Below are 26,085 nucleotides of genomic sequence, written 5' to 3' on the forward strand. Positions count from 1 at the left end.
AGTCCCAGAGGCTGATAGCAGCACATAGGGCCCCTTTGAGGAGATCCAAGGCCAAAAACAGCCCCCTCACACACACTCACACACTTGCACACACACACACACGCATGCATGCCCACACCCACCCACTCAGGCGCACAAACACACCCTTCTGTCCACTCCCATTCCCAAACCCCATCATGTTGACCAGTTTAAAAAATATCTGCAGTAACGGGCTTGGCAGTAAAGCCATTTCCTGTGTGTTACAGCCCCCACATCTTCAGATTCCTACACACAGGAACACAGAGGGCTGTCTATGTGCAGCAGGGTGCTATTTTTACCCTCACTATGGGGGACAGAGCCAGGGCGAGGGGAGAATACGAGGCGGAGGAGGCCTCTCAGTGGCATGAGCGGCTGCAAACATGAGCATAAGCAGAGTGGCACGTGAGTGTGGACACTTAGTCTCCACAGCAGAGTGCTCTCAAAGTTCATGAAATGTTAATAGGCTTCTGTCCAGAGTCTTTACAGAGGATAGAGCACTTAAGACAAATAATGAAATGGTCCCATAGGAGAGATATAGTGATGTTCTAACTGTCTTGAAGGGTTAAAAAACCTCTTGTGAAGATACATACTGTATGTCTTAGTATGAATAACCAAAGACTTGTAGGCTATCCTTGGTCTGTAAGTGTCTTATCCTTCTTTCTGGAATAATCTACAGAAGGACACTTGAAATTGTCAGGCTTGGAGGGAGGGGGGCGTTAAGTTTATGTTAAAAGTTTGGGAAAACAGATTGCTTCCAAAGTTTCACAGATATTGTTTCAGAAAATTGTACCTGGTGGTTCATTTGTTGCCACTCTAAAGCCCAAATAAACATGCATCTCTGCTCTGCCCTCAGTCAAACTGACCTGCGTCTCTTTCTGGAAATTCTTCACACTTCATACTTTTGTATGCATCCATCCATTGCTTTAACTTCACATGGCAAACCTTTAAACCTGCAGTAGGGTTTTTCTTTATTTTTGGCCACTTGAGGGTAGTGGAAACAAGCTGGTAGTACAGTACTGGCATTTCATCACCCCTGAAGCCCATAAGATGATGTCAATTAGCCAACAGTTGTTTAATTACACATCCAGCAGGTTACAGATCAACATCATCATCAATTTGGTCTTTTCACCACGCAGTTGCTAACTGTGTCAGTCTACCCTTCGATGGCAAGCAGGTAGGTAACAGCAGCTTTATAGATGCTTGGTGTTGCTGTCCATTATGAAGAAGAGCCCATATACTTTAATTTGGAATCTGTAGAGAGCAGCAAGAGCTTCACTTGAAAACTAACTCTGGTGATCTTCCAAATTCAGACAAGGATGAGGCACCTTATGTTGACTGCCCATTAGGGTATGATAATTTTGTTTTTGTTTTTTTACATATTCAGAATCTAAACTAAACTATCTAAACATATTAGGCTAAATATATCACTGGAAATCACAAGAATTCATAAGTGCATGTTATGTCTCCTGGGAATGTAAGAATCTATCTTTAAGAGGATCAAATCACACATTTCTTTATCTATAAAGGCATAAAATAATTTGGTGTGAAAAGCCTAATTGGTTGAGACAATAATGTGGCTGATGATCAAGGCTGCAATAAAAGTGAAAAACACCTACAGAGCTGGGACGTGACAGAAAAAACTGCCTTGATACTGGACTCGAATATCGGAGCCAAGTTTTTTAAGAAGTCATTTCACTTTAACTCCAGTTTGATAACTTGTCTTTGCGCTAAACTTCTCAAATTATTTCACTTGGCAAAGTCGTTCCCCACATTGTGGGGTGTGACGAAACTGCCTGGACCAAGACATTCCAAGAATGTGGAACCACAGTGGGGCCTCTTTGACTTAACAGGTATTCAAATGAGCGCTGGTCCGATGCCTGTCAATAAGTGACTCTAAAAGCTACTTGGTCGATCTCTGAGAAAGACATCACAAAAGAAAAAGTCCTTTCATTTCAGTCCAAGAGGAGGGAACAGTGTGCAGCACGCCAGAGAACTGCGATGGGAACGTGCCAGCGGCTGAAGGGCCGCTCTGACAGGTGTGAGAACACGGTCCGGGGCACGATCACACTAATGGATGCCCGCTGGTGAAGTGCATGCTGGGAGGTGGAGATGCCAGCCGGGGCCGGGGGGGGGAAAATGAAAGGAATTCATGATTGAAGGTGCCAAAATTTTAATTTGTATTCAGATAGCCTTTTTGGTTAACCAAAGACTCCAAATGAACTGTGAACTCTTTATCTCTAACTGTTTGGCAGGCTAATATACATAGAAATATTACAAGCATTGCGACTTTGACTAAAAGGAAATCATCTCAGAATTAAATCACAGACATTTCCACTGCATATTCTGTCTAAATGAATGCAACTCTGACCACTTATCCATGAGGATGCTCCAACTAGCTTACTGCAACCTACTGTGCAGGATAAAGTAGCCTACGTAGAATATGAATATTGTAACCAAGTATCTTGTCCCTTGATGGCACTGGAGCATTTGTAAATTCACTTAAAAATCTGTGGGGGACACACTGACTGGACCTTCAAATTGAAAAAAATACTGCAAGCAGCAAATAGAAAGTCAAGTGGAAACAAGAGCATAGTTTGAAACAGCTTGACAGTGCTGCCCTCTAGTGGTGGACACAGGGCCTAACATTACAAACAGACCTGTTGGACTGAAGACTACTATGCATTGATGTAAAATTCATTACAAGGGAAATTCTGCATTCAATATCATATTTTAGTAGAAATACAGTATTATCAGTCAAATGTAAAGTATTAAAGCAAATGGTGCTAATGATATATACATTTTTTTATATCTGACATCATTTAGTGTTGTCAGAAGGATTGTCCTGCAGTGTCGATACATCAGTACCTCTCACTCTCTCTTCTTCTACTGAGTGTGTGTAAGTAAGTAAGTATTTATTTTCCTGCTGTTACTGCTACTAGCCGAGAACAGGAAAGTCATACCTCATTGTCATGTTTTGTAGCCTTGTTATTTGTATATTGTTAGATAAGATATGATGTGATGGACCTTTATTGGTCCCCTGTGGCAGATTTGACACGGCAGCACAAGGAAATAAACAGGATGCAAACTATAAAAAAGCAGCAGCGCAGGGAAGGAAGAGAGAAAAAAAAGAAAAATTAAATTAATTAAATGAGATGAGAGTTCAGAGGAGATGTGTTTTTGATGGAACTATAACTCATCCGAAACATGACAAAACTACAGCTTAAACCACTGCTTTAATCTTGAACTCTGTAATTTAAAAAGCTTATTTAATGTCAGATAAATTATGTGTTTTTAAATAGTACCACATTTCCCTCTGAGATGTAGTGCAGTGCCTCTAAATCAAATTTCCATGCAGAACTTATGTAAATGCAAGCCGTTATTTTCCATCACTGGACAGTTTTTCCCTGGTGTGACTAATATAATAAAGGATGGCTGAATACCATTTGGCTGCCCAGTTTCGGGGCCCCGGTGTTATGCCTACTGGCTGACATTTCAGGAGGACAGAGTTATTGTGAATGTTATCATTAAGGCCTGTCTGCAGCTGCTGAGCTGCTTTCTCTGGCACAGTGAATAAGACTTCACTCTGATTGTTATCGCTCTCCTCCCGTCTTGTTATTCTTACCTGTGCTGCATTGTTCCGCGGTATTTCCTGTTCCTCCTGGCTACCTGTGAACTTAGGTTTGCTCTCGCTGTCGGGCCTCACTGCGGTGCCATTAGGCTGGGCATCTTGTCTCTTCCTCGAGCACTTCCTGTTCCTGCTCAAGTGTCTGCGCCGGCGGCTGACCAGGAATTCCTTATACTGCAGGGCATCGGGAAAGTCGTCCTCCTCATCGCCATCGTCGCCCTCTGCCTCTTCGGTGTTAGATGAGGAGGAGTCCCCGCTGTTGGAGCTGTCGTTGGCGACGATCGCCTGCTTGTCAGAGCCACATTTATGGTCACGAAACACAATGGCACTCGGCTTGTGCTTCACTATCCTGAGCAGGTCAACTGAACACTCTTCTGAATCATTCACAGATGGTTGAAGATGTTTGTGATTCTTCTTATCTGGGGCTGGTGATGAGGAGGCAGGATCAGGTAAGGAGGTCTCTACAGGGCTCGCTTCTTGCTGCTGAGTTGATATGTCTCCACAGTTTTTCAAATCCTCTGCAGCCCCACTGTCCACGTCTGACACCTCCAAGTCCAGACCTGTTCCAGGAGCCACGTCTGAGCTCTGGCTAAGCTCACAGTGTCCGCTCCGCTGTGAGTCATTACAGGGGGAGGCGATGTTCGTCTTCAGCTCCATCCATCCTTGAGCATGACCGTCCGCAGGATCGGGAGCACAGCACAGCACAGGGGCAGGTTCAGACATGGTTCTCAGTTTGCCGCTGGAGCTTTGAGACAGGAAGGGAACTTGACCTTGCAGGTCACCCACAGCCTGGGGGTAAATATGCCTGCTGGGCTGCTGCTGAACAGGCAGTGCAGCTACCGGACCTTCATGCATCACGAGGGAACCAGTTTTCAAGTCTTTCGCAGTGAGTGCAACGGCGGCTCGCTAATGTGAAGCTGCTGAAATGAAGCTACGTGTGGATGAGAATTCCTTTGGCACCTGAGCTGGAGAGAAAAGAGACACAGAATGTAAATTTGGGCAAAACAATTCATGTTCTCACATGTGGATAATAAAGAATAAATGTATGCACAAACCACAGGGCCATTTGGATGTGTAAATGTTTGCATATGTCTGGATTCAAGTCTGGATTTGCTTAGAGAGACTGAAGTGCTCCAGAATGAGGAAAACTATTACTTGGACAGATTTCTAATAACGGCCGATCAGTCATTGTCTACACTTAAAGTAACACTGTCTATGAATACTTCTATAATGCAGCATAATACATAACGCTTTTTAAATCAGTAGAAGTCAGAAAGCATTATAGATGTGACTTATAATAAATAAAAGTGTCTGATGTATTTGTATTGTATTAGTTTGTGTTCCACATTGTTCTGTCTGGATTTTCTTGTATGTATTAATTAAGTTGGGTTTGTGTTCGTATCATCTTTTGTGTATTTGATTTGAGGTTTATGTTCTTTAAAGGCCCATCTAGGGCTGGGCATTGCAAATCAGTTTAGGCTTTGAATGAATAAATGAATACACAAACAAACAAACAATAAATGAAACACTGTATTAAATTAAAGTGAACTAAATATGGATGTATCTAATGAAGGCATCACAAGGCATTATGAATTAAACAAATAACGCACTATAGATATGGTCTTCATCGAAAGTAATTTTTTTGTTTTCTTCGCAAAAAGTGATACTTTTCCCCTATTTTGATATGATGAGTGTTCTAATAAAAGCTTTACTTGTGAGATAAATGGGATCATTTTCAAGCCAGAATGGACACAAAAAGCCAAACAAACACCGGCAACGTTTATCTTCCCAAAAAAGCCCCACGGAGCTGCAGTCTCTAACATTTTTCTCGAACACATTGTTTTTTCCTGATGGATATTTTTGGCCGCACACACCCTTCCCTCGCCTGGCATGTTTTTCTTTGACTTTCAAACCCATGGTGGTGGGTCTTGAGCTTGGGTTTAAATCAGGAAGTCAGTCACAGTTGGAGGTGCTGGGGGTTCAGTCCACATGATGACGTCATTGTCATCCAGGGTAACAACACTTCTGAACTTGAGTCATAAGTCATAGCAGCCACGCCAACGACAGTCCACAACAGCAAGGGGATGATGGGGGGGGAGAAACTCCCCAAATTCCCTCGAAAGACCACTCAATTTTGTGAGTTGCTGCCTTAAAAGAAATATTAATAACTTCATGAAATGCTGGCTACAACACATCCTGAATCATCTGGGCCTACTTGTATATTCAGCACATATTACACATCGACTTCTTTCTTCACGCAGAAAACATTGTGTCCGTTTGTCCCAGCAATGTTTCGTTCTGCCATACTGAGTCATTTTTTCCCCATTGTGCGAAGGCCATGTGTCAAGTCTGTGGAAAATATTACCCCAGAGTAACTTCATCACACCATAACCTTAGAAAAAATACTCAACAATAAGAGGATTTGTAACCTTACCCTACTCTAACCCTAACCCTACCCTAACCAGTTTAGGTACTAAGGCCGCTAAAGACACAGAGAATCTATATTTCCAACATACCAGATGTCTTTGTGACGAAGCTGTGTCATCCAAGAACACATCCAACGCGGCGGTAGTATCCAGAATCCAGCCAGGACAGCTCAGCGCTTATGTGCCGCATGACACAGATGGTGCAGAAGGAATGAGTTCACCTCTGAAAAGATATGAAACGACGTGAGGGGAGGAGAGAAAAAGAAAAGGGGTTGAGGAATGCTTTGCCCTCCTACATTACCTCAGCAAGAGTTCCACAGGCAGGTGTTTGTGCTATTTGTGCAAGTGTGTGTGTGTGTGTGTATATGTGCATTAGTGAATGCAAGCATGTACAAGAGGGAGATAAAATGTAAAATGTTAGATTAACCACTTAAAGCAGATTAAGTACAGAGTGCTGGTGCGTAAGTGATCAAACAAATTGAAAAATTAGCTGCACGTATGTTCGACTTTGACAAAATATGACAAATGATTAAAAGGCTCAGGGTCAGCAGTGCACCCCCCCCCCCACACACACACACCCCTTACCCATTCCTCCTTTTCACTCATTGCTGCATGATATGGCTCAAGGCAAAGGATTTTTCACCTTGGAAGTACATTCCTCGACAACACATGAGGTAATGCTTCAAACACGTTCTTGTGCTCTTTCAAATCCCTCTCGCCGCAGACGCCAAGGTTTGAGCCTCGATCGACAAGAAAGACTTAAAGTGTTTTTTAAAAAAAAAAAAAAAAAAAGCTGTCGGTGAACCGTGGAATTCCTCAAGTTCACCAGCAAACACTGAATTTCATGTTGAAAGACCTGCTATTTGTGTGTTCACCTTGAGGAAGAGCCTGCCTGTTGAGGCCTGTTTGACCCTCGAGGTCTTGGGCAGAGGAGATCTGGTCAAGGTGGAGGGCTAGGAGAGGCGATACAAATCACTTTCTGTCATGTCTCTTCACCCACTAACACAAGACTAAACTATTTTTATACTATCAATATCTAATAGAAGCTGAAAACACACACAGCATCAGCACAAGTTGAACAATCAGGCAATTAACTCGATATTTCTGGATGAACTTGCTTGAAGAAGCATGATAAAGTTCAGCCGTTCGTCCCAGATGTTTACACTGTCCCACATCGCTGCCATGATGGACGCATATTAATCTAACTGGAAGACGTATTTTCAATACACGCTACGCCAACCTGCCAAGACATGCTCCTCCATATGTAACATTCCTGTCACCAAGAGGTATAGTTAGCTGGGTCAGGCTGGAGAAAAGCAGGGCAGGGGGAAAGGAAGGTGAGATTTTTGACAGGTGGACGCACACAATGAAACAATTACTGGGGGAAAAAAGCAAGATAAGAAGCATCTGTAACAGCTTAGGCCGGTTATGATTGTCTCATTTAAGTTCAGACAGTAACACTGCACGTCCATGCTGAATCATGTAAGCTGCGGTATCTTGTGTACTGTAGACAATGTGTAGTATGCGAAAGACCAGACAGCCGCATTTTGACACCAAACACTGACTTGCGTGCGGTCAGTTAAGCAAAGAAAATGTTGCTTTTTGAGTGAAGGTTTCAGTGCTTCCTTATCAAATCCATTTTCACTTTCTAATCGAGTGAATGCCCAGGTTAAAGTGTGCAAGGTAGGAAGAAGGGAAACAGGACAGGAAAGAGAAAAATAAGGTGGCAAATGAGACTAAAAAGGAGAGATGAAGGGTTTTGAGGTAGGGAGGAGCTCCAGCATGAAGCTTTCTCTTTTTTTTTTAATCTTTACATCTTTAAACTGCAAGCACCTCTGTTACATCAGATGATAAAATGACTGATAACCGTGTGAGGTGATGCATTTTATCACATTTAAAACAGCACGAAGCATCAAGCCCCTTAAGTCAGTGTTTGTGATTGAGACAGATTAATTTATGAATTTCAGTACTTCTTTGTATTGTGCATGTATTATTTGCTTTTTGAACTGCTAGTAGATGTATATTTTCAGACAAAGAAGTATACGTACCAGGAGCCTGTGTCACATAGCTATTAATAAACTAGTCGCTAAATCAACTTCTGGACTTTAAGCTTTTTATTATCTTTAAAAAAAAATGTATGCCATATCCAGATGACCACCTGAATACAGGACATGGCATCTACTATGCAAAAAATGTTTCCCATCCACATTGTCAATGCTTCCTACACCCATGATATAAAAGGTGTTTAACACGACTCCATGTTAAAAAAGACAACATATCTAGGGAGAAGCCTCAAGTGTATGCAGATGAGCTTGTCCTCACACCTTCTTATTATGTGGTGACACTGTGAGCCTTTGTTTTTGTGGCATGGGATTACATGGCTCACATTCCTTGATGGCATCATTGCAGCCTGACTGTGTTCAGGGTAAACGTACGCAAACCTGCTTGAAAATTCCATAGAGGATATATTCAGATTAACCCTAAATCCCTTGCATCCCCCAGTCCTCCCCTGGGTTTCTCCCAAAGCGACAAATGTCTCTTCCAGGCGGCCCTGGGCTGTGTATACTTGCACACAAATCTCTACTTATACCTGGACATAACAACAGATGTTATGCACGAGTGAGTCTAGTGGAGGTCATCTCTGGTGTGTTGCTGGAGCGGCACATGTATCATCACAGACTGTGAGGACATCATGCACATCTATGTAGCTGAGGCTCTATACTCTAGAGCATAGATGTGCATGATGTCCTCAACATAGCGCACTAATGTTCCATTATGAAAATAATACATACTACGTCTTTATGAATTGTTCTCTGTTAAACCCCACTATGTCTGCCACTTTAAAGCTTTAAAGGTGTACTACGTAGTTTTGAGGATTTTAATCCTCACTGACAGTTTTTTTTATGCGTCAACAAACTAAATAAACAAAGTTTTGTTGTTTTCATAATTGACTTAAAGTATGATACAATTCCATACTGTTTTTCTATGTAGATATTTGTCTCCTTTCTAGCTTCAAACAGTTGTATTGGGACCTTGTTTTCCAAGTTTAAAAGCTTGTTTGTATCATTAACCTAATTTATATCTATAAATGTTAACATTCTGACTTTGAATTTATTATTCAAAACTACATAATGCCTCAAAAAGTACCTATTCCCAATTAAATACTTACAGTTTTGAGGCGATCACAATGGAAAAGGTGGATTTCGCGCTCGCGTTTAACACTTTTGACCCGTTCGACTGTCCGTACAGGAACAGGAAGCAGCCGGGCGGGATGGCTTGAGAATATTTCGCGGGAGAGTGAGGCGCTAGAGACGGGCTGTCTACTGTCAACAACAACAACAACACGGACTGGAACAGTTACTGAATCCATAACACGATGAGTTTGTGGCTGGACAAATACCGACCCACCTCCCTCGGGAAACTCGACTATCACAAAGAGCTAGCAGCTCAGCTCAAAAACCTGGTGAGTTAAGATAAACAACCGCGTTGCGTTTAGGTAACGTTAGCATTAGCATCTTAAGACTGGTACCAACAGTTGAGTGTACCCTCAGAAATGATTCCCCGTGCTGACCAACCTCTGTTGTCGACCCGTTCATTAAAGTGTAAATGTTGTTTGAAGAGCAGCCCGAGTTAAGCTAAGCTAACGTTAGCAAACACGAACGCCGCCCGAGTGTCGCCATTGTTTAATTCCTATCAACATGACCCTGTGTTTCTTCAAAGTTTGCTTTACAAGGAAATAACGACACATAATTTAAAAAAAAAAAATGTAATGTTGCAGGTACTTTAAAAAATGCAACGCAAGCCTCCCGACTGCTTGTCAGGAGTGGTAGTAAAAGTGATAGCATCGTTTTCAATTTTTGTTTCGAAGGTTCAATGTGGCGACTTCCCGCACCTGTTGGTGTACGGTCCATCCGGCGCCGGGAAGAAGACCCGCATCATGTGTCTGCTGAGGGAGCTGTACGGAGCCGGGGTGGAGAAACTTCGCATAGAGCACCAGAGCATCGTGGTAAGAAGGCAAACGATGAAACACGCAGTCACTAGACCTCCTGTTCAATGCTTAGCTGCCTTTCAGAAAACGTGCAGACATCCTCCTCTGTCAGTCTTCATGAGCTCAGAATCAAATTGTCGGTTCCATCCTCCGTTGTGCTCTGTCTCCAGGCTCCCTCAAAGAAGAAAATTGAGATCAACACCATAGCCAGCAACTACCACTTGGAAGTCAACCCAAGGTAACTCAATCATGAATAAAGTAGCTGTGTTTGTTTAGTGAAGTGCTGTTGCATTATGTAGATGTCCACACATCATCTTAGATCTAGGGTATTGTCATGATATGGCATTGTTTTTCCTGGTTAACAAGACTGCATTACAGCAAAGAGATGTGGTATTTTCAGCCAATGCCAATAACTGATTATTACCTGCTACTCATGGCTGACACCAACACGATAACTGATACATTCGCATTTATCTAAGAAGTTTCTAACTTGTAGTTTATGCGCATTGGAGACCAAGAAAGTCTCAGATCTGATGAGAAAAGATGGATGAATTAAAGAAAACTGCATATGGAGCCAGAGTATGCAACAATTCTCACTTTCTAGTCTGCTGTCAGTGATAGGCACCTCATCGCCCTTGGTGCGCCTTACCTCTCTATGATTTATTTGCGGTCTCAAACTGACTTAAAGATGCATACTGCCAACTAATGTATCAGAGTGTGGGGGTTGTTGTTGAGCCAATGAAAGGAATTTGGCTCTGTATTATCAGCTGTAATTATACCAATGCCCATAACATACTTTTCCCAATATTAGACTCTTTTATTTTATTGGCCTGATATATCTTTTATCCCTAATATCCTCATCACTGATGATTATATATCAAATTTCTCACTGGGTTAATATTTTGAGTAAATACCAATAGGTTTATACTGTGTTTTGCGTTATACTTGGTTTGGAGGTACTGTACTGTACTCCAGTTGCATTTATATGACAGCGTATTGCAGATTAAAACGCTTTATATTTCATTTGGACTTGAGCACGTTTCTGTCATTCTAGTGATGCTGGTAATCAGGACCGTGTGGTGATTCAAGAGCTGATTAAAACCGTAGCTCAGTCACAACAGATCCAGTCAAGCACCCAGAGGGAGTTCAAAGGTAAGAAACTACCTTTTAACTTGCTGGTTTATGTTGTCCTCCCTCCCTTTCCCTCTGTTGACCATCTGTCTGTGTAGCCATCATGTCTGTTGTTCTTGTAGTAATGACAAACTTTTGTTCTCAGTGGTGTTGCTGACAGAGGTGGACCGACTCACGAAAGACGCGCAGCACGCTTTGCGTCGGACAATGGAGAAGTACATGTCCACCTGCCGTCTCATCCTGTGCTCCACCTCCACCTCCAAAGTGATCGGGCCCATTCGGAGCCGTTGTCTGGCTGTCCGAGTTCCTCTGCCGAGCACAGAAGAGGCAAGATGGAGATGATGTGGCTCAGATTGTAATTATTAGTATCTGTTTAGAATTCGAATATTTTAACCTTGTTTTTCTTTGTCTGTGTTCTTTTTTGCCAGGTTTGTAATGTTCTGACATCAGTCTGTAAAAAAGAGGGTCTGCTCCTCCCACCTGAGCTGGCCAAACAAATCGCTGAGAAGTCCGGTCGCAACCTCCGCAAAGCCCTTCTGATGTGCGAGGCCTGCAGGGTGCAGCAGTAAGTTATCACAAAACGTATCCATCATCATTCCTCCAGTGTCATCCGTGGATTAGCATGGAACATAAACGAAAAGTATCTGCTTATTTAGGGTGTGTTAATCTCTTCCAGGTATCCATTCTCGGTGGACCAAGATGTCCCGTCAACAGACTGGGAGGTCTACCTCAGAGAGACTGCTAATGCCATCGTCAGCCAGCAGAGCCCTCAGAGGTAGGAGAGGCAAAGAGAAGAGGTTTAGTTGTTTCTGATGGCGATTTAAAGAATGCTCATCAGACTTGTGTGGATGTTTTAACGCAAACTCCACAACTGTCTCTGTTCCAGGTTGTTGGAGGTTCGAGCCAGACTGTACGAGCTGCTGACACACTGCATCCCTCCTGACGTCATTATGAAGGTACCTTTACTACATCTCATCTCCCATCTTAAGTGTTGAGACTCTTTGGAGTGATGTTTTAAGGTCACAAGTATTCATTTTCTTTGTCCAATCCTCCAACAGGGTCTGGTAAAAGAGCTACTCAGTAACTGCGACGGCCAGCTGAAGACAGAGGTGGCTCACATGGCAGCCTTCTATGAACACAGACTGCAGCTGGGCAGCAAATCTATTTACCACCTTGAGGCATTTACCGCCAAGTTCATGGCCATCTACAAGAAGTTCATGGAGGATGGTCTGGATGGCATGATGTTTTAACTTTGAATGGACTTAAAGATGGACAGATACTTTTCCTGATCATTTAAATACTGATACTTTTCACCACCTTCCTCTCACTTTTTGGCCCAAGAAGACCTTTTGCATTTAAAAAATACACTGTAGGACACAGGATGTTTTATTCAAACTCTGCAGCAGAATGTTAAAATAAAGTGATTTCTCTAGAACATGTAAAAAGCCTTGTGTTGCTCTGTGAGTAAGACCAAACATGGATTATATTAGAATGAACAGACATAACAGTCTTTGACCACCACTCCTGAAGTCATGATAATGAGTAAAAATTATACCCTTTTTTGTTTTTATTGTTGGTTGCGTGATAATTACAGAAAAACAAAGAACAAAGGTAGCTGATTTCTTTTTTTAATGCAACACAAATGAGACAAAAAATGGTTGCAGACTACATTTTGACTATATAACCCAGGTATAATTCCTGTATCACAGAAAACCAAAATATTGCTAACACTGTCTTTTCCAATAATGCACAGCCCTAACTGAGGCAAGCCTAAGATGGTGTTTTACTCTCAGGCAATAACAGCAGATTGCAGCTGTTAAACTTACTATACAGAGGTTTTCCTTATCTGGAGAACTTTTGCATTCTTTATAGGACACAACCTTGCCAGTTTGTTGGAGTGCAAGAGGCCTCAAAAAATGGAACCCATTTGGATGACCTTTCACCTTCCAGGCAGCATGAACTTAGCATGAAAAGGCCATTTGTGGATTATGCACCATCATCCAGAACTGATAATGTACACTTTTTGTCGGGTTAAGTTTCTACAATTAAATGTTTGTTAATGTTAATTGTTTATGTGACATCAGAGTGGAATTAGTCACTTTAGTCCGGTGTGTCATTGGTTTCAAAACTAGTTTGTTGACTGCCGGACCTCTTGAATCATTCACCTACAGTAAACTTAAAATGTAAATTGCCTGTGGAGCGACCTTAGTGATTAAAGTACCTCACAGTCCACTCATTGTAGTATTTATCTCATTTAGTCTTAAATGGAAGAAGAGTATAGCCTTGAAATGTAGTCATCAAAAATTGCTACACTATAGTAGTCATTCCATTTCATGTCCCAAAAACAATGAGATGCATTCAAGTCTTAAAAACATTTAGAAATCTAACAAAGACCATATTTCTGGGTTTATCACCTGCTAAGCAGGTATGTGCCACATTCACAATTTTACATAACATTTACATAACTTGTGACAAATGTACCTACTGTAAGTTGCTTTGGACAAAAGCCTCTGCTAAATGCCCTAAATGTAAATGTGAGTTTTATCACCACAAATGTGAAGATGAATGAGCCACTTTCATTATTATTTTAATGTAAAGGCCTATAATGTAAAAGAACTGTAATTTAAAGTTGCTGTTAAGTGGAACCAGGACTAAACTGCTTACGCTTATGAACAATAAGCTCTATTTTTCCCTCAACTCACTTCTAAAAAGTCAAAACAAATCCTCACAATCATCAGTAACACTCCTTATGTCTCTTGGCTGTGTAGTAGATGATGAGGCCCAGTGTGATCAGCACCCCTGAACCTACCAGAGTCAGGAAGCCCACCACAGGCCATTTGACCAGCATATGGCAGCCCAGGCAGGGCTGAGGCATGCTGGGACACTGCTGGGGCGCAGAGCCCTGAATGGGGAAGCCGTTGTGCTGGATGATGTTACGATAGTTGGATAGAGAGGCCTTGACAATCATCTCCTCGTGGACGTGGCCGTACAAGCCGAACCCCGGGTCCCTTTGGTCGCTGAGGGCGTAAGCGAAGTAACCCTTCAGGTTTACACCATCCAGAGTGTATGCTGAGGAGAACGAGCCGTGAGAAGTTGAAGATTTATTTTAACTTACTTTAGGGTTTGCACAAAGTCTTTAAAAGTTTGGAAGATCCTTAAGTTATCCAGTTACATTCTGGTTAAAATTAGAAAGCATTAAATAACAATGAACAAAACATTCAAAGTAATTATGTAATTGAGTGTCATATTTTCAAAGTTTTTTGACACCAAAATTATATTTTTATTTAAAAGAAATTCTCCTGATCATTTCATTGTCATGTCATTTTTTAACAATCTTGCATGATTTCCAGACATTACAATTAATGAAAAGTGCCTCATAACTACACAAGAAAGTGACATGTTCGTGGTACTATTTCACAACTACAAGATGTTCTTTTTCCTAATTTCACAAGTTTTTATTTTCCCAGCCTTAATCATCTTCCACAGTAATACTCCTCTCCACATATGCATACAGAGATGTAGCCTTACAATTCATATTCAGTTTGAACAGGTCAAACATGTCATAAAGCATTCAACATAAAAAGTTAAAATGAATGAATTCTACATGTGTTATGGTTCCAAACTTTGGTTTGTAAAGTGTAAATGTCACTCTACCTAAATACACACAAATACTTTTTTTGTAGGTGGATGCCTCTTAGTGGTGACTTAGCAAACTACAACATGTAGTGGTATTGTGTGCACATCCAAGCATGACACAGCAAAGTGCGGAGAGAGTGTAACCTAATAAACTTTACAAGGACAGGTAACCTTGACTCATTAGTGTTGAGTGTGTATCTCTGTTGATATTTTTGTGTTTGTGCATGTGTTTGCAGTCAGCTGACTATTCAAGGGTCAGTGTCCTAAATGCCTGTATAATAATTAAGCTCTACAGAGGCCAGTAGGGGGCAAAAAGTCCAGTCAGTACACACAATTGTCTCAGCAGCATGATGCATGTGTGCAGTCTCACCTTTCAGCGCCTCATTGATGTAGTTGTACAGGTAGTACACTCTCAGGCTGTCTTTGAAGCGGGCGGGGTCCTCCTCAACTCCATTAGCCATCACATAAACGGGTACATCACAGTAGTGCTCCCTCACCTGGCACAGGGGGAGAGCAATGACAGTTTTTAATCAAGATTAAGGTTCATTATTATAGTTTAAAAAAGCAATTAACTTAATAGATTTCATCCACTTTGTGTCCTCTGCTGTTATCCATTACTTCAGGTTTTATTTATAACCCATTTCTGCCAGTTAAAGAAAAATAAATTAAAGCATAGCTCTACTTAGGAGAAAAAAAATATTAATGAAATGAAAAAGATAAAATGAGATTAAAAAGTCGACATTTATCTAAAATGTATATTTTGGAGGTTCTTTCTCTGTTCACTTTTTGTGTGCTCAAAAAAGTTTTTAAAAACAGATGTGATATATATGTCTACCAATCTCGATGAAAAACACAATAAAATAACTTGGTTTAAAAAGCCTTCTCTCTTTCACTCACACTGAGGAGAATATGCAAATATTGTTCTTTTTAAAAATGTAACTCTTGGACAAAAATGTCTCCTACTTAACACAGGCAAACATCCAAGTTAAACCTACAAACAAACTGTGACTCAGACCCCTCCAATCTCACCCAGTTAAGGGCTTTCCTCAGGCCCCAGGGGACGACAGGCATCGGGGACATGATCCACGTGGTGTCAATCATGTGTTGGACCTCTAGCCTTGCTGTGTAGGTGTAACTGCAGACACGGTGATGACAAAATAACAGCATTATGTGTTGTGATGTCTCTGTTTTACATGCTAAAAGTATCATTACATCAGGGCAACATATTCATGTTCGACTAAACTGAGCTACTTTAACACTGCAACTTTAACTACTTTAACACTGCAACAATTATTGTCCCCATGTTTCCTGTTTGTGTTGCTACCAAAATAAAGGCAAAAAATGATTTTGTCTTACGAGTCTTCCTTAGCATGTGTCACCAGCTTGGTACTGAAGTGGCTGATGGCAAAGAAGTCATATGTGCCTTTAACAAGCAGTCTGTCTTCCTCATTGAACACTGGCAGACTGTGGAAACACAGAAATGATGAAGTGTCATACCAGAAGAGATGATATCACCGTAGTATTTAAGAATTGCCCCATTAACTATTCAAGTGTGTCATTAAAAAATCATAACAAATCACTCCATACACCACAAAACCTATTGATTTCCATTAATTTAAGTGCTGGGTTGAAAATCAAGTCTTTAGATCACAAATAACCTATTAAAGTGAACATGTAGGTGACTGCATAATCAGATTTGAGTCAGCTGCATAAAAATCACTGCCCAAGACAAGCTTTACACAAATATGGATGTATTGTCAAAGTCTACAGCCATGCTAGCAGCTCAGCAGCTGTGTAGCAGCACTAAATGCCAACGAGCATACCGCAACAATGCTAAAATTCAGACTTTTTACAAGGTGTTACGTTCACCACATTCACCATCTTCAACAGTGTAGCATGTTAGCACGCCTGCATTTGCTAATTAGCATTACAGGTGCAGTATGTAAGATTTTAAGTTAATATCTAAACATTACACATAACACATTACAATACAAATGATCGAAACGATGTTGAGAAGAAACAGTTTCGATGTTATGACATCTATGTTTTGTGTTGCAAAGATAAATTAGCATACTAGCCAGCTAGCCCTGGCCCTGTGCTGGCCATGTAAAAACCAACACAAACCCTGATACTCTCTCACAGTCCAGACTGCTAGCTTCACTGCTAACTCAGAAGGAATTCAACAGGTGGCCAATTCTTACATATTGCACCTTTAAACACAAAGTACTGCCGTATTTACACTGCTAGGAATGTCAGTGTGTTTTCAGTTATTTAGTAGCCAAAGTATTGGACAAATGTAAACCAAAGAATGGAGTCTAGCTTATGTTCACCATCTTAGATTAAATGCTATTGAGCCAACATATGCTAAATAGGCTTCAACTGAACACAAAGTAGAGCTGAGGCGAAGTGTAAGATTTGCCAGAGTTGGCTAAGTAGGACTCATCCTCTGGGGATCATGAATGTCTACATTCATGGCAATCCATCCTTCAGTTGTTGAAGTGCACAGACTGACGAATCTAAAAAAAGCTGACGAGCTAAAAAAAATAGCATGGCTAAAATTGCTGACCAATAAAAACATAACAGGTTATTCCACAGTCTCTAGCTGATATCCCATCATAATACACAATTGAATATTCATGTTAAATCCATCCCCCAATTCCTTTTACAATCAGAAATACATCAAATGACTGCAGTGCTTATTAAAAGGCTATCAGAGTCACTGTAGTGAAGTAAGAATGAAGTTTTTGTACTCAAGTGAGTTGAGCTGACGCAGCCAGCTCCTCATCCCCAGAGGATAGTCCCCACTGCCGAAGATTGGCTCTGCAAACCAGCCAATGCGGAAGTCTAAAACCCTTTTAGCTGGTTCCACGTCTTCGCGGCTGAATGAAAACGCTGGTTCCACCCAATCCATGTGCAAAGCCAGAGACACCTGAGACATGACACCAAACATGGAAGTACAGGTGATCAAAGTGATTCAACCTATACCTAATTTATGGAAGGTTTGTGACTGACCTGTCCACCCTGTGTGTGTCTGAACTCGCGGTCGTAAGCGCGCCAGGCCAAAGCGTGTGCCCGCAGCATCTGATGACCCTCCTGGTAGCTCACCATCTCATCGTTGGGCTCATTCAGGGTGATCCACATCTTCACGTGGGCACCCAGTTCTCTGTAACAAAGTCTGGCGTACTCTGCAAAGGCCTCAGGAGTCTCCCTGAGCAAAGATTCAAGACTGCATTTATATCAGGCACGTGATAATTCTGGTTACATCATCACAGTTGATCATAAACATATATCACAAATCACTGCTGAAGTTCAAAGAGCTTTTTGTATCTGACCTGTTAAGCCACTTGTTGTTGGAGTCCAGCGGGGCCGGCAGGCTGCTGCGCTGGTGTGTGTGGTGCCACAGAGTGACGACAGGCGTGACGTTGGCCTGCAGCAGCTGGCGGGTGAAGCAGCGGTAGTAGCCCAGCAGAGTGGTGTTGGGGTGAGCCACATCACCTGTAGGAACCAGGGCTGACCAGTTGAGGGAGAAGTGGAAGTGGCTCACCCCCACCTGCCAGATTTCATCCACCTAAAGAGAGGTTGGAGGATAAACATGTGAAATAATACATATATTTTTAATATGAAGTCCTTTGAATATTAAATCAATGTTTGAAGCCTGCATGTTCAAAAGTACAAATACTAGTTAGTAAAATAATCATCAACAATTTCTTCAACAACAGAAAGTCAGGGTAACAAGTGTGTTTGCCCCCCATAAGATCTAAGCATTATTTCCAGAGACATTAATGAAAATGTCAGAAAACATCCTAAAAATGACTGTATCCCTCTCTTTATCCAGATTCACACCCAAAGTAAAAGTGGTCTGTTCTGGGCTGAAACGTATCCTCCATCCACACTTCATGGTAAATTTGTTCAGTAGCTTTTGCTTCTGCGTTATCCTGCTGACAAACCAACCAACTAATGGACCCTCTTTTGGCGAAGGTAATGAGAAGTTGCTTTAAAAAAGAGCTGAATGCTGGACTGCTGGGAGGATGTACCTGCTGTCTGATGGTAGCGTAATCAGCACAATGTGTAGTTCGGCGTAAAGGAGGTGCACTGAGGCCCTCAAGCCTCAGCAGCTCTCCATTGTTGGAGATATTCCACAGGTATACACTGGGGTCCGCAAACTGGCTGGGTGTGGTCTCCACCTGTGACACGGAGAGAAACCCGGCAGTGTAAACATGCACTCCCTCGCCCTCTCACTCTGCGTTTACATCATACACACAAGTGCAAATAAAGGCCAAATGGGGCAAATCGATTGCAGCAGTTGGTCCTGTGCTGTTGAGCTCAGCTGGCAGATGGCGAGAGGCTATGTGGTTTATGATTAAGAGAGTCTTTTGAACATGAAAAACTTCAAAAGAGTGTGATTACTATGATATAAACAAGGAGGACAGAGCTTGCAATCATTTTTTTTTTACTAAATTAAAATAATAAATTAAATGTAATAGTTAATAAAGTTTAGACAAATGTATACTGCACTTCACAAAATATCAGTTAACCAGTTAATAAGTTAAAACATTGTTAATGTTTCCTGAAGTTGTACTATTTCTGAGGAAGTAGTCTAGTTATGTTTAATTTATAACGTGCCCTTTGAACCTGCACAACTCCTATATCCTTCCACATTCATTGCACACACTCATTCCTTTCACCCTCAACACACACATACACACACATTTACCTGTATGGAGTTGGCAGACACCCCCCAGGCGAAATCACACGGGAACATTCCTTGTGCCGGTCTGTTCTCTGGAAGCTCTGGGAAACCGTTCTTCTGGATGACGTTTCTTTAGAAAAAAATGAATAATCATCACTTCAGGAGGAGCTGTGCTGAGAGTGAAGACTTTCTCTGGAGTTGTGAGGCAGCATGCGCCATCATGTGAGGAGACCACAAATATAAACACTGGGGGTGTTCAATTTATTGTTTAGCTTCACTGAAGTTTATATTTGAGCCTGATGAACAGATGACAGATGTTAGTGTATATGTTGTCTGATATAAAAGCGTTTGAACTATTCTGGCTATTCTATGCTAATGACATGGAGGCTGACAGGATTGTTTTTGACGTACAAAACACTGGCTGTCTGAGTCTGTTTTTATTCCGACTGTCATTGGTAGACTACAGTTCCAAAGTAGAAATTTTCAGCTATGGTGCTGACTGCTTATTTTGCACATGATATACTAATATAAAAAAAATACAGTATGGACAGTTTAACAAGGTTACAAACTTGATTTTCATTGGAGGGGGCCTTTAATCTGTATATTCTCGTCTCCCCATCAGCTGATAATTCTATATAGAAATTTTCTTACTGCTTAATATTGGCATCGGGTCTCAGAATTGGTCAAGCTCTGGTCTATATTAATATCTTCCCTGTAAAATGTGTTTAAAAGTGACAATACCAGCATTTTTTGGAACGTAAGATCTGACTTTTCTCTTAATTTCTAAAACCGTGTTTGATAACTGGAGGGAGCAGGCTTGTTCCTTGAAGGAAGGTGGTTTATTGTAATGGAAGAAAAAAATGAAAGATTTTTCTCTACATGTTTGAGTGGAAGTTCTTTGTGCTCAGCATCTCAAGTGATGACAGATACATGGAACCGACAGTCATGAAGCAAAGCTTTTGTAAAGATATCTGCACTTATCCCAAAGCATTATTCCTGCAGCATAATGTCTACACTTCTCAAGCATTGCCACTCATTACAACATTCCATGTACCTGTAAAAGGTGGCAGATGTCTTTGGCTCCCTCTTCATGTCGAGGGTGTTGAAGTTGACGTAGTAAAGTCCTCGTCGTATCCCGTATTCCCTGTGCCACTCAAAGCCGTCCATCAGAGACCAGGCTGTGTATCCAATTACATTCACTCCGTCTATGACAATCGCTGTGTGCCAAAAGTGGACAGATGTACAGGCCAGAGTGAAGACACTGCTTGAGATTTTAGCTTCATGTAAAATGGTTTATGGTCATATTGAAAAGGGAAATACTTCAGTTGAGTGGTTAGTTCAAAAATGTAAAAATGTAGATCTCCATGCAGCTTGCGATGAATGTATGACATCAGGATGGGTCATTTCTTACATTTTAGTGCCTCTGCGATGAACCTCTTGAGGTAGTACATGTGCTTTGGGTCTTCTGTCTTGGTGTTTCCAAGGACGTACCTGTGTTAAGCAGCATTGAATACATTTAACGACTCACAGGTAAGTAACAGACACACAGACAGATCAACTCAACATCTAAACCTACCAACCACTCTGCACCACAAAGATGGGCGGCTTGTTGTACTCAGCGTTGACCCAGTAGAGCAGCATCCTCAGGTCCAGATCCTCCTTCTGCCCAAACTTCAGGCTCTCGTTGATGAGCTGGAAGCTCAGGCCCGCTCCATGAGAGAGGGCGAAGAAGTCCGCCGTCCCCCTCACCTGCTCCCTCTCCTCCCGGGTGAAGGAGGGCAGACGTGGGCCGAGCCTCGCCTTCATGCAGGGAGGGTAGTCTCCGTCTATGAACAGCGGCCGGGCAAACCAGCCCAGGACGTGGTCAAGGGAGCACTGGCACTCTCGCAGGCTTTCCAGGCGGGTGCGACTGGGCTTGATCCAGTGAGAGGCCAGAGCCATGGACAGCTTGCCCTGCTGACGGGATCGATAGTGGCGGTTGTAGAGGTGCCATGCAGCTGCATGAGCCTGGAGGAGACACAAACAGGCAGGCAGGCAGACAGGCAGATAGACAAAAACAGAGACAATGCAGACAGTAGGATGGATGGTGGGAATAAAAAGCATGATTGAAAGAGAAGGGTAAAATTAAAGTCAAACATAATTCATACAGGTCAGATCAAATTGCTTTACAGGTGTAAAAACAAACTATTTGGACTAGAAGACAATTGAAAGATAAAAAGTCAAAGACATGGTGACAAAGTTTTCCTCAGGGTTTTTGAAGACCTGTTAAAATGTAAAGATAAACTGAAAGATCCCAATTGACTGATTATTTTTATGGCTAAACACACTAAAGAAGCAAACTGTCTCTGTATTGATGACTGAATAAACTGCACAAACAAACTGACCTTAAAAAGCCAATACTGTAATAATAATAACAGTTATCATGTAAAACTCAGTCACCTTAAGGAGATTGTGGCCGACCCGGAACGGCAGATCCGGGTCGTTCTTTATCCCGGGTGCGACCACTCCAGTGCCGTACCCGTGCCGCGCCACCACAAACGGGTTATCAATGGTGATCCAAAACTTCACATCATCCCCGAAAGTCTGGAAGCAGAAATCAGCGTAGTCCCTGAAGATGCCCACCAGCTCCGGGTTACTCCAGCCGCCTAGGCTCTGCTGGAGGTGGTCGGGCAGGTCCCAGTGGTAGAGAGTGACCACCGGCTGCACCCGGTTCTCCTTCAGCTGCTTGATCAGGTTCCGGTAGTAGTTGGTGCCGATTTCGTTGTAACTCCCGCGCGTACCATTGGGAAATATCCTGGACCAGGACAGGGAGAACCTGTAGTGACTCACCCCGAGCTGCCTGATGGCTCGTATGTCGGCGCAGATGTTGTGGTAGCTGTCGCTACCGACGTCCCCGGTAGCCTTCCGGTTCCCCCCGCGCGTAAAAGTGTCCCAAATGGAGAGCCCCTTGCCGTCCTTCTCGAACGCGCCCTCCACCTGGTACGCCGCTGTGCCCACCGCCCACATAAAGTCCTTGGGGAAGGTTCCGTAGAGGAAAGCCTTGTCTCCCGGATAGGGCAGTTTGCTGAAGCGTCCCCACGTTTTCAGACCGGCGTTGGGTTTTGCGGCAGCAGCGGCGAGGGTGAGAAATGTGAAAAGGGCGAGCAGAGCACCCATGGTGCCTGTCTGCACGGGCCTCAGATGTCCAGATTTTTGGCTCTAATCTTCATTTAACCATGCCTGGAGTATGTGGGTGACTTAACAGCAGTCTGTGGAGCGCAGTCAGCCAGCTGTGAAGCCACCACACGCCGCCTCTCCAAATCTATTAATTATTAGCCAAAGCACCTGACGCACGATGGTTTCCAGGCACAGCATGATGTTAAGAGGCCCCGAATGATCAATCTTAAGCAAAGCAGGAACACATTATTTCCTGTTGTGACCGAACGTGTACATTAGGGCTCATATTAAATCAGTGTATTTCCTGCAGTTAAGGCGAGGCCGCAGGAGAGAGACTCAGGTGCAGGAGCGCAGCGACAGCACCATCATCATACATCCTCTTCTGGCAGATAATCTCCTAACAGGGAGAGAAACCTCATCTGCATGTGTCACTGGATCTGGTTCTGTCAGAGGATGATGGGGGAGAGAGGAGGAGGAGGAGGAGGGTGTCAGTGGGGTGAGGAGAGGATATGCAAACAACAGTCAGTGCACCCTGTTGCACCCTGCTCACTTTACTTCCTTATCTTTAAGCAGGTTGCATGGAAACTCCGGCCTCTTGCTGCTGGCCATCTTGGTCCACCTGCCTGTTCCATGGTGTGTGTGTGTGTTCTCATTTTGAGGGGTTACCTCCCTGGTCAAAGTGATGGACATTTCTATGACAGGTGAGAAAAAGAATTTAAAAAAAAAAGTTTCAAACACACAAATCAAAGACAACATACAGTAAATCCTGGCGAGCTGAAATGATTGTTGTTTTCATTATTACTCATCATTGATATCTGTTGCCTTGTGAAAGCCTTAAAAAATGTTTTTACAACTGTAGCCTTTATTGTGTGCTTTATTTATGTTTTTAATTATTTTGTATGTATTTATTTTGTTTTTTCCTCATTATTATTGCTGTTAGTACCATTAATATGTGTTAAGATAAGATAAGCTCATTTTATGAACACTGATTAAACATCGGTGAGTTGAGTGAGGAGTCGGTGATTCGGTGACAGACTGTTGGTTCTTTGAACAGGAACATTACACAAAGTGTGCTGTGACGTCACTTATCAGTGATGTACAAGTGACAGAGTGGGCAGGTAGGTAATCTCTCCGATGCAGGAACACAGACTCACATTGCAGTCGAGCAGCATGTGGTTATGGCCCTGTCATGGATCACAACCAGGGGCAGAACGTGGTGTGCGGGTGTTTTTCCACTGAGCTGAGGCACACTGGAAAGTTCCCATCAAGTGTACATGCATACGCAATTAAGAGCACTGCTTGTCTAATCTTGAGCAAAGGAAGAATCCCACTGAGGGATGCTTAGCAGCCTGAGAGCACAAACTGTTTGTGATGGACCTGTGTGGGTAAATTCAATCCTGCACACACGATGCAAATAATGAGTCACAGCTAATATAACTAAAGGCCTTGAAGATGTGGAATAAACTGCCCAGAACATCACAGGTACCCATCTAACACATGTCGATAAGCTCAGTGAAGTGAGATGCCTTAGGATGCTGAAAGACAACACCTATATCCCAGTTACAGTCCATCCATCCTGCTGTTTTTCTGGAAAGACACTGACCTATCTGCTGCTGTGCCACCAGGCTACGAGGAAGCTTTGCTCCTCAATTCATCCACATCTTTTTTTCTTGTGTAGCATAATGGAATTCATCTCACATTTTTCTTCTACAACCCTGGTGCTGTAAAGAAAAAAATATATATATTTGTAGGGGAGAAGGTCTGACATGCAAATGGTAGTACTTGGGGGAAGACAGAAGCATTTGTACAGCTCATTATAAAGTTTTAATCAGGTAAGTTTTTAAAAGGTCCTTCTTGTAAGAAATGTAGATTTTTGAGTCTTGTTCCAAACTTGTCAAAGCACCGAAGCTTTGGGATGGTGGCCGACCTGCCCTACAATCCCAAAGCCTCAGTATTAAATAAGTTGGGAATGAGACTCAAAAATCAACTCTTCTTACAAACAGTGACTTTAAGACCTCTGAGAAGTTCAGTTGTTCAGCTGACTGATCACTTCTACATCAAAACGCATTGAGTACTGTGTTGTGCAAAGGTTTTCAGAAAGAACTATTTCTTTCTGGTTTACTCCAAAACAAGCCTTAGTGTCCCTTCATCTTGTTTTTTTTCTCTCTCTTGCTCTCTCTTTTTGGCTTGACAACAGTTAAAAAGGTGCATCAAATGAATTGGAGGATTTGGGGGGGGTGTACTTATAGTACACCTGACCAAATTAAGCAGCCAATCAGTACTTACATCAATTAAAGGTTGACTTTTGCATGTGCTGTTGATATTACCCACAATTCATTAGAGGTGGAGGTGCTGCACACAGGTGGAAGAAATAAAGATTAATTGCAGATGGTGGAGAAACAGGCTGAAAAACACCTCAGAAATGCACAAATATAAAATCATTCCTTGTTGGTGTAAATGTGTTTTTTTTCCCTGTATGATAGTTACAAATCCTGTGTAAAAGTATTACAATTAATGTGCACAGAGTTGGACAACACTTACTTACCTGTCAAAAGACAGTTCAGATCACAGAACTATAAATATAGAGCTAAATAAAACCTTGTACTGCTGCAGTGACAGGTTCCAATGTCTCTCTGTGATGTTGTGCCACTGCTTTTCAACACAGCAGCCAGTTTATTTTAGAAATTTGATTTCACAGCAGACATGTTGACATATCACTAGCGCAGTCGGCGCTAAAAACAAATAATGGCTCCCTTACCTTTTGAGCGCAGCGTGTCCACCGTGTGTGTGAGACTGATCGGAAGTTGTGGAGTTGAACCATAAACCCCATGACGCAGATTTGTCTGATGTTCCAAATTAATGCTAGTTAGCAATGTTGAAGAAAGCGAAGAAACAAAAATTCCCTCAAACAAATAAAGTTAAACAAGGCTCTTTCAAGTAAATCCGTAGTTTTAACGTGTTAGACATTTTGTACGTTAGTGACGTCATTGCTAATTTCTCTTTCTGTGAATTGCACCTTCTCTCTCATTCTCAGTCTCTCTCTCATACATGTGTTTATGTCGTCCTCTTGTTTGTCAGTGGTTCTGGTCCTTCTCTCCAAATGCTTTATCCTAGTGAATGTGAGTCCATGTTAACCTCTGTTGCCGTTTGCGGACAATGTCAAATAAAGTTGAACAATAAATAAATAATGCTAGCTAGCTTATATAGCGGCAACAGTGAGCCTGGGTTAATAGTTTTAAGCTTCTTTGAATGGTGTAACCACTCACCTAAATACAGAAAGCAGGATAAAAAGCTGTTCAGAGAAAACTACGTAAATTCCATTATGAATATGTTATGTTCCTGTGAACGTGTGTCTATGTCCAAATCAACTATGCCAACAGAAGAGGGCGAAGGGACACCACAACGCCTTCCTGGT

General features: G+C 42.2%; 3 protein-coding genes across 28 annotated transcripts in view; 1 reads left to right on the forward strand and 2 right to left on the reverse strand.

Moving 5' to 3' along the window:
• LOC119031009 (stAR-related lipid transfer protein 13-like) overlaps window positions 1–9,369 on the reverse strand; it is a 62,757-nt gene extending 53,388 nt beyond the window's left edge. Inside the window, exons 1-5 of one of the 4 annotated variants that reach the window (XM_037119081.1) lie at window positions 9,239–9,369; window positions 6,945–7,022; window positions 6,713–6,827; window positions 6,160–6,292; window positions 3,641–4,608 (exon numbers count right to left, since the gene is read on the reverse strand). In XM_037119081.1, the coding sequence (XP_036974976.1) occupies window positions 3,641–4,498 (858 nt within the window). In that variant the 5' untranslated portion in view covers window positions 4,499–4,608; window positions 6,160–6,292; window positions 6,713–6,827; window positions 6,945–7,022; window positions 9,239–9,369. Of the gene's footprint in view, window positions 1–3,640; window positions 4,609–6,159; window positions 6,293–6,712; window positions 6,831–6,944; window positions 7,023–9,238 lie in introns of those variants that run through there. The other 3 variants (XM_037119079.1, XM_037119080.1, XM_037119078.1) reach the window with 3 other exon arrangements.
• Window positions 9,370–9,391: 22 nt separating this feature from the next.
• Window positions 9,392–12,625, forward strand: rfc3 (replication factor C (activator 1) 3). Its single transcript, XM_037119115.1, has 9 exons — window positions 9,392–9,532; window positions 9,938–10,075; window positions 10,228–10,295; window positions 11,112–11,209; window positions 11,334–11,515; window positions 11,617–11,753; window positions 11,865–11,963; window positions 12,075–12,144; window positions 12,247–12,625. The coding sequence occupies exons 1-9, from the start codon at window positions 9,446–9,448 to the stop codon at window positions 12,436–12,438; spliced, it is 1,071 nt and encodes a 356-aa protein (XP_036975010.1). The 5' UTR covers window positions 9,392–9,445; the 3' UTR covers window positions 12,439–12,625.
• Window positions 12,626–12,798: 173 nt separating this feature from the next.
• kl (klotho) lies at window positions 12,799–26,077 on the reverse strand. 23 transcript variants are annotated; one of them, XM_037119097.1, is made up of 17 exons: window positions 25,937–26,077; window positions 25,687–25,780; window positions 25,429–25,513; window positions 24,957–25,022; window positions 21,954–24,391; window positions 21,091–21,521; window positions 20,926–21,005; window positions 20,569–20,731; window positions 19,539–19,644; window positions 18,859–19,008; window positions 18,157–18,392; window positions 17,837–18,032; window positions 17,575–17,753; window positions 16,181–16,288; window positions 15,854–15,959; window positions 15,195–15,321; window positions 13,923–14,257 (listed from the first exon to the last, which is right to left on the reverse strand). In XM_037119097.1, the coding sequence occupies exons 5-17, from the start codon at window positions 22,668–22,670 to the stop codon at window positions 13,923–13,925; spliced, it is 2,934 nt and encodes a 977-aa protein (XP_036974992.1). In that variant the 5' UTR covers window positions 22,671–24,391; window positions 24,957–25,022; window positions 25,429–25,513; window positions 25,687–25,780; window positions 25,937–26,077. The 23 variants fall into 23 exon arrangements, with proteins under 23 accessions (XP_036975002.1, XP_036974992.1, XP_036974988.1 ...); XM_037119093.1 differs by having other exon boundaries at window positions 25,429–25,532; XM_037119112.1 differs by lacking the exon at window positions 24,957–25,022 and having other exon boundaries at window positions 21,954–23,113.
• Window positions 26,078–26,085: the final 8 nt, after the last annotated feature.

Source organism: Acanthopagrus latus, chromosome 13 (assembly GCF_904848185.1).
Source record: "Acanthopagrus latus isolate v.2019 chromosome 13, fAcaLat1.1, whole genome shotgun sequence".
NCBI lineage: Eukaryota > Metazoa > Chordata > Actinopteri > Spariformes > Sparidae > Acanthopagrus > Acanthopagrus latus.

Coding starts and splice junctions, on each gene's coding strand:
- kl (XM_037119107.1), bottom strand. CDS start 22,670: ATGGGTGCTCTGCTCGCCCTTTTCACATTTCTCACCCTCGCCGCTGCT. Junction 20,732..20,925: donor CATCGCAGAGGCACTAAAAT/GTAAGAAATGAC, acceptor TTTGGCACACAG/CGATTGTCATAGACGGAGTG. Junction 18,033..18,156: donor AACAACAAGTGGCTTAACAG/GTCAGATACAAA, acceptor ATCTTTGCTCAG/GGAGACTCCTGAGGCCTTTG.
- rfc3 (XM_037119115.1), top strand. CDS start 9,446: ATGAGTTTGTGGCTGGACAAATACCGACCCACCTCCCTCGGGAAACTC. Junction 10,076..10,227: donor TAGAGCACCAGAGCATCGTG/GTAAGAAGGCAA, acceptor CTCTGTCTCCAG/GCTCCCTCAAAGAAGAAAAT. Junction 11,964..12,074: donor AGCCAGCAGAGCCCTCAGAG/GTAGGAGAGGCA, acceptor TCTCTGTTCCAG/GTTGTTGGAGGTTCGAGCCA.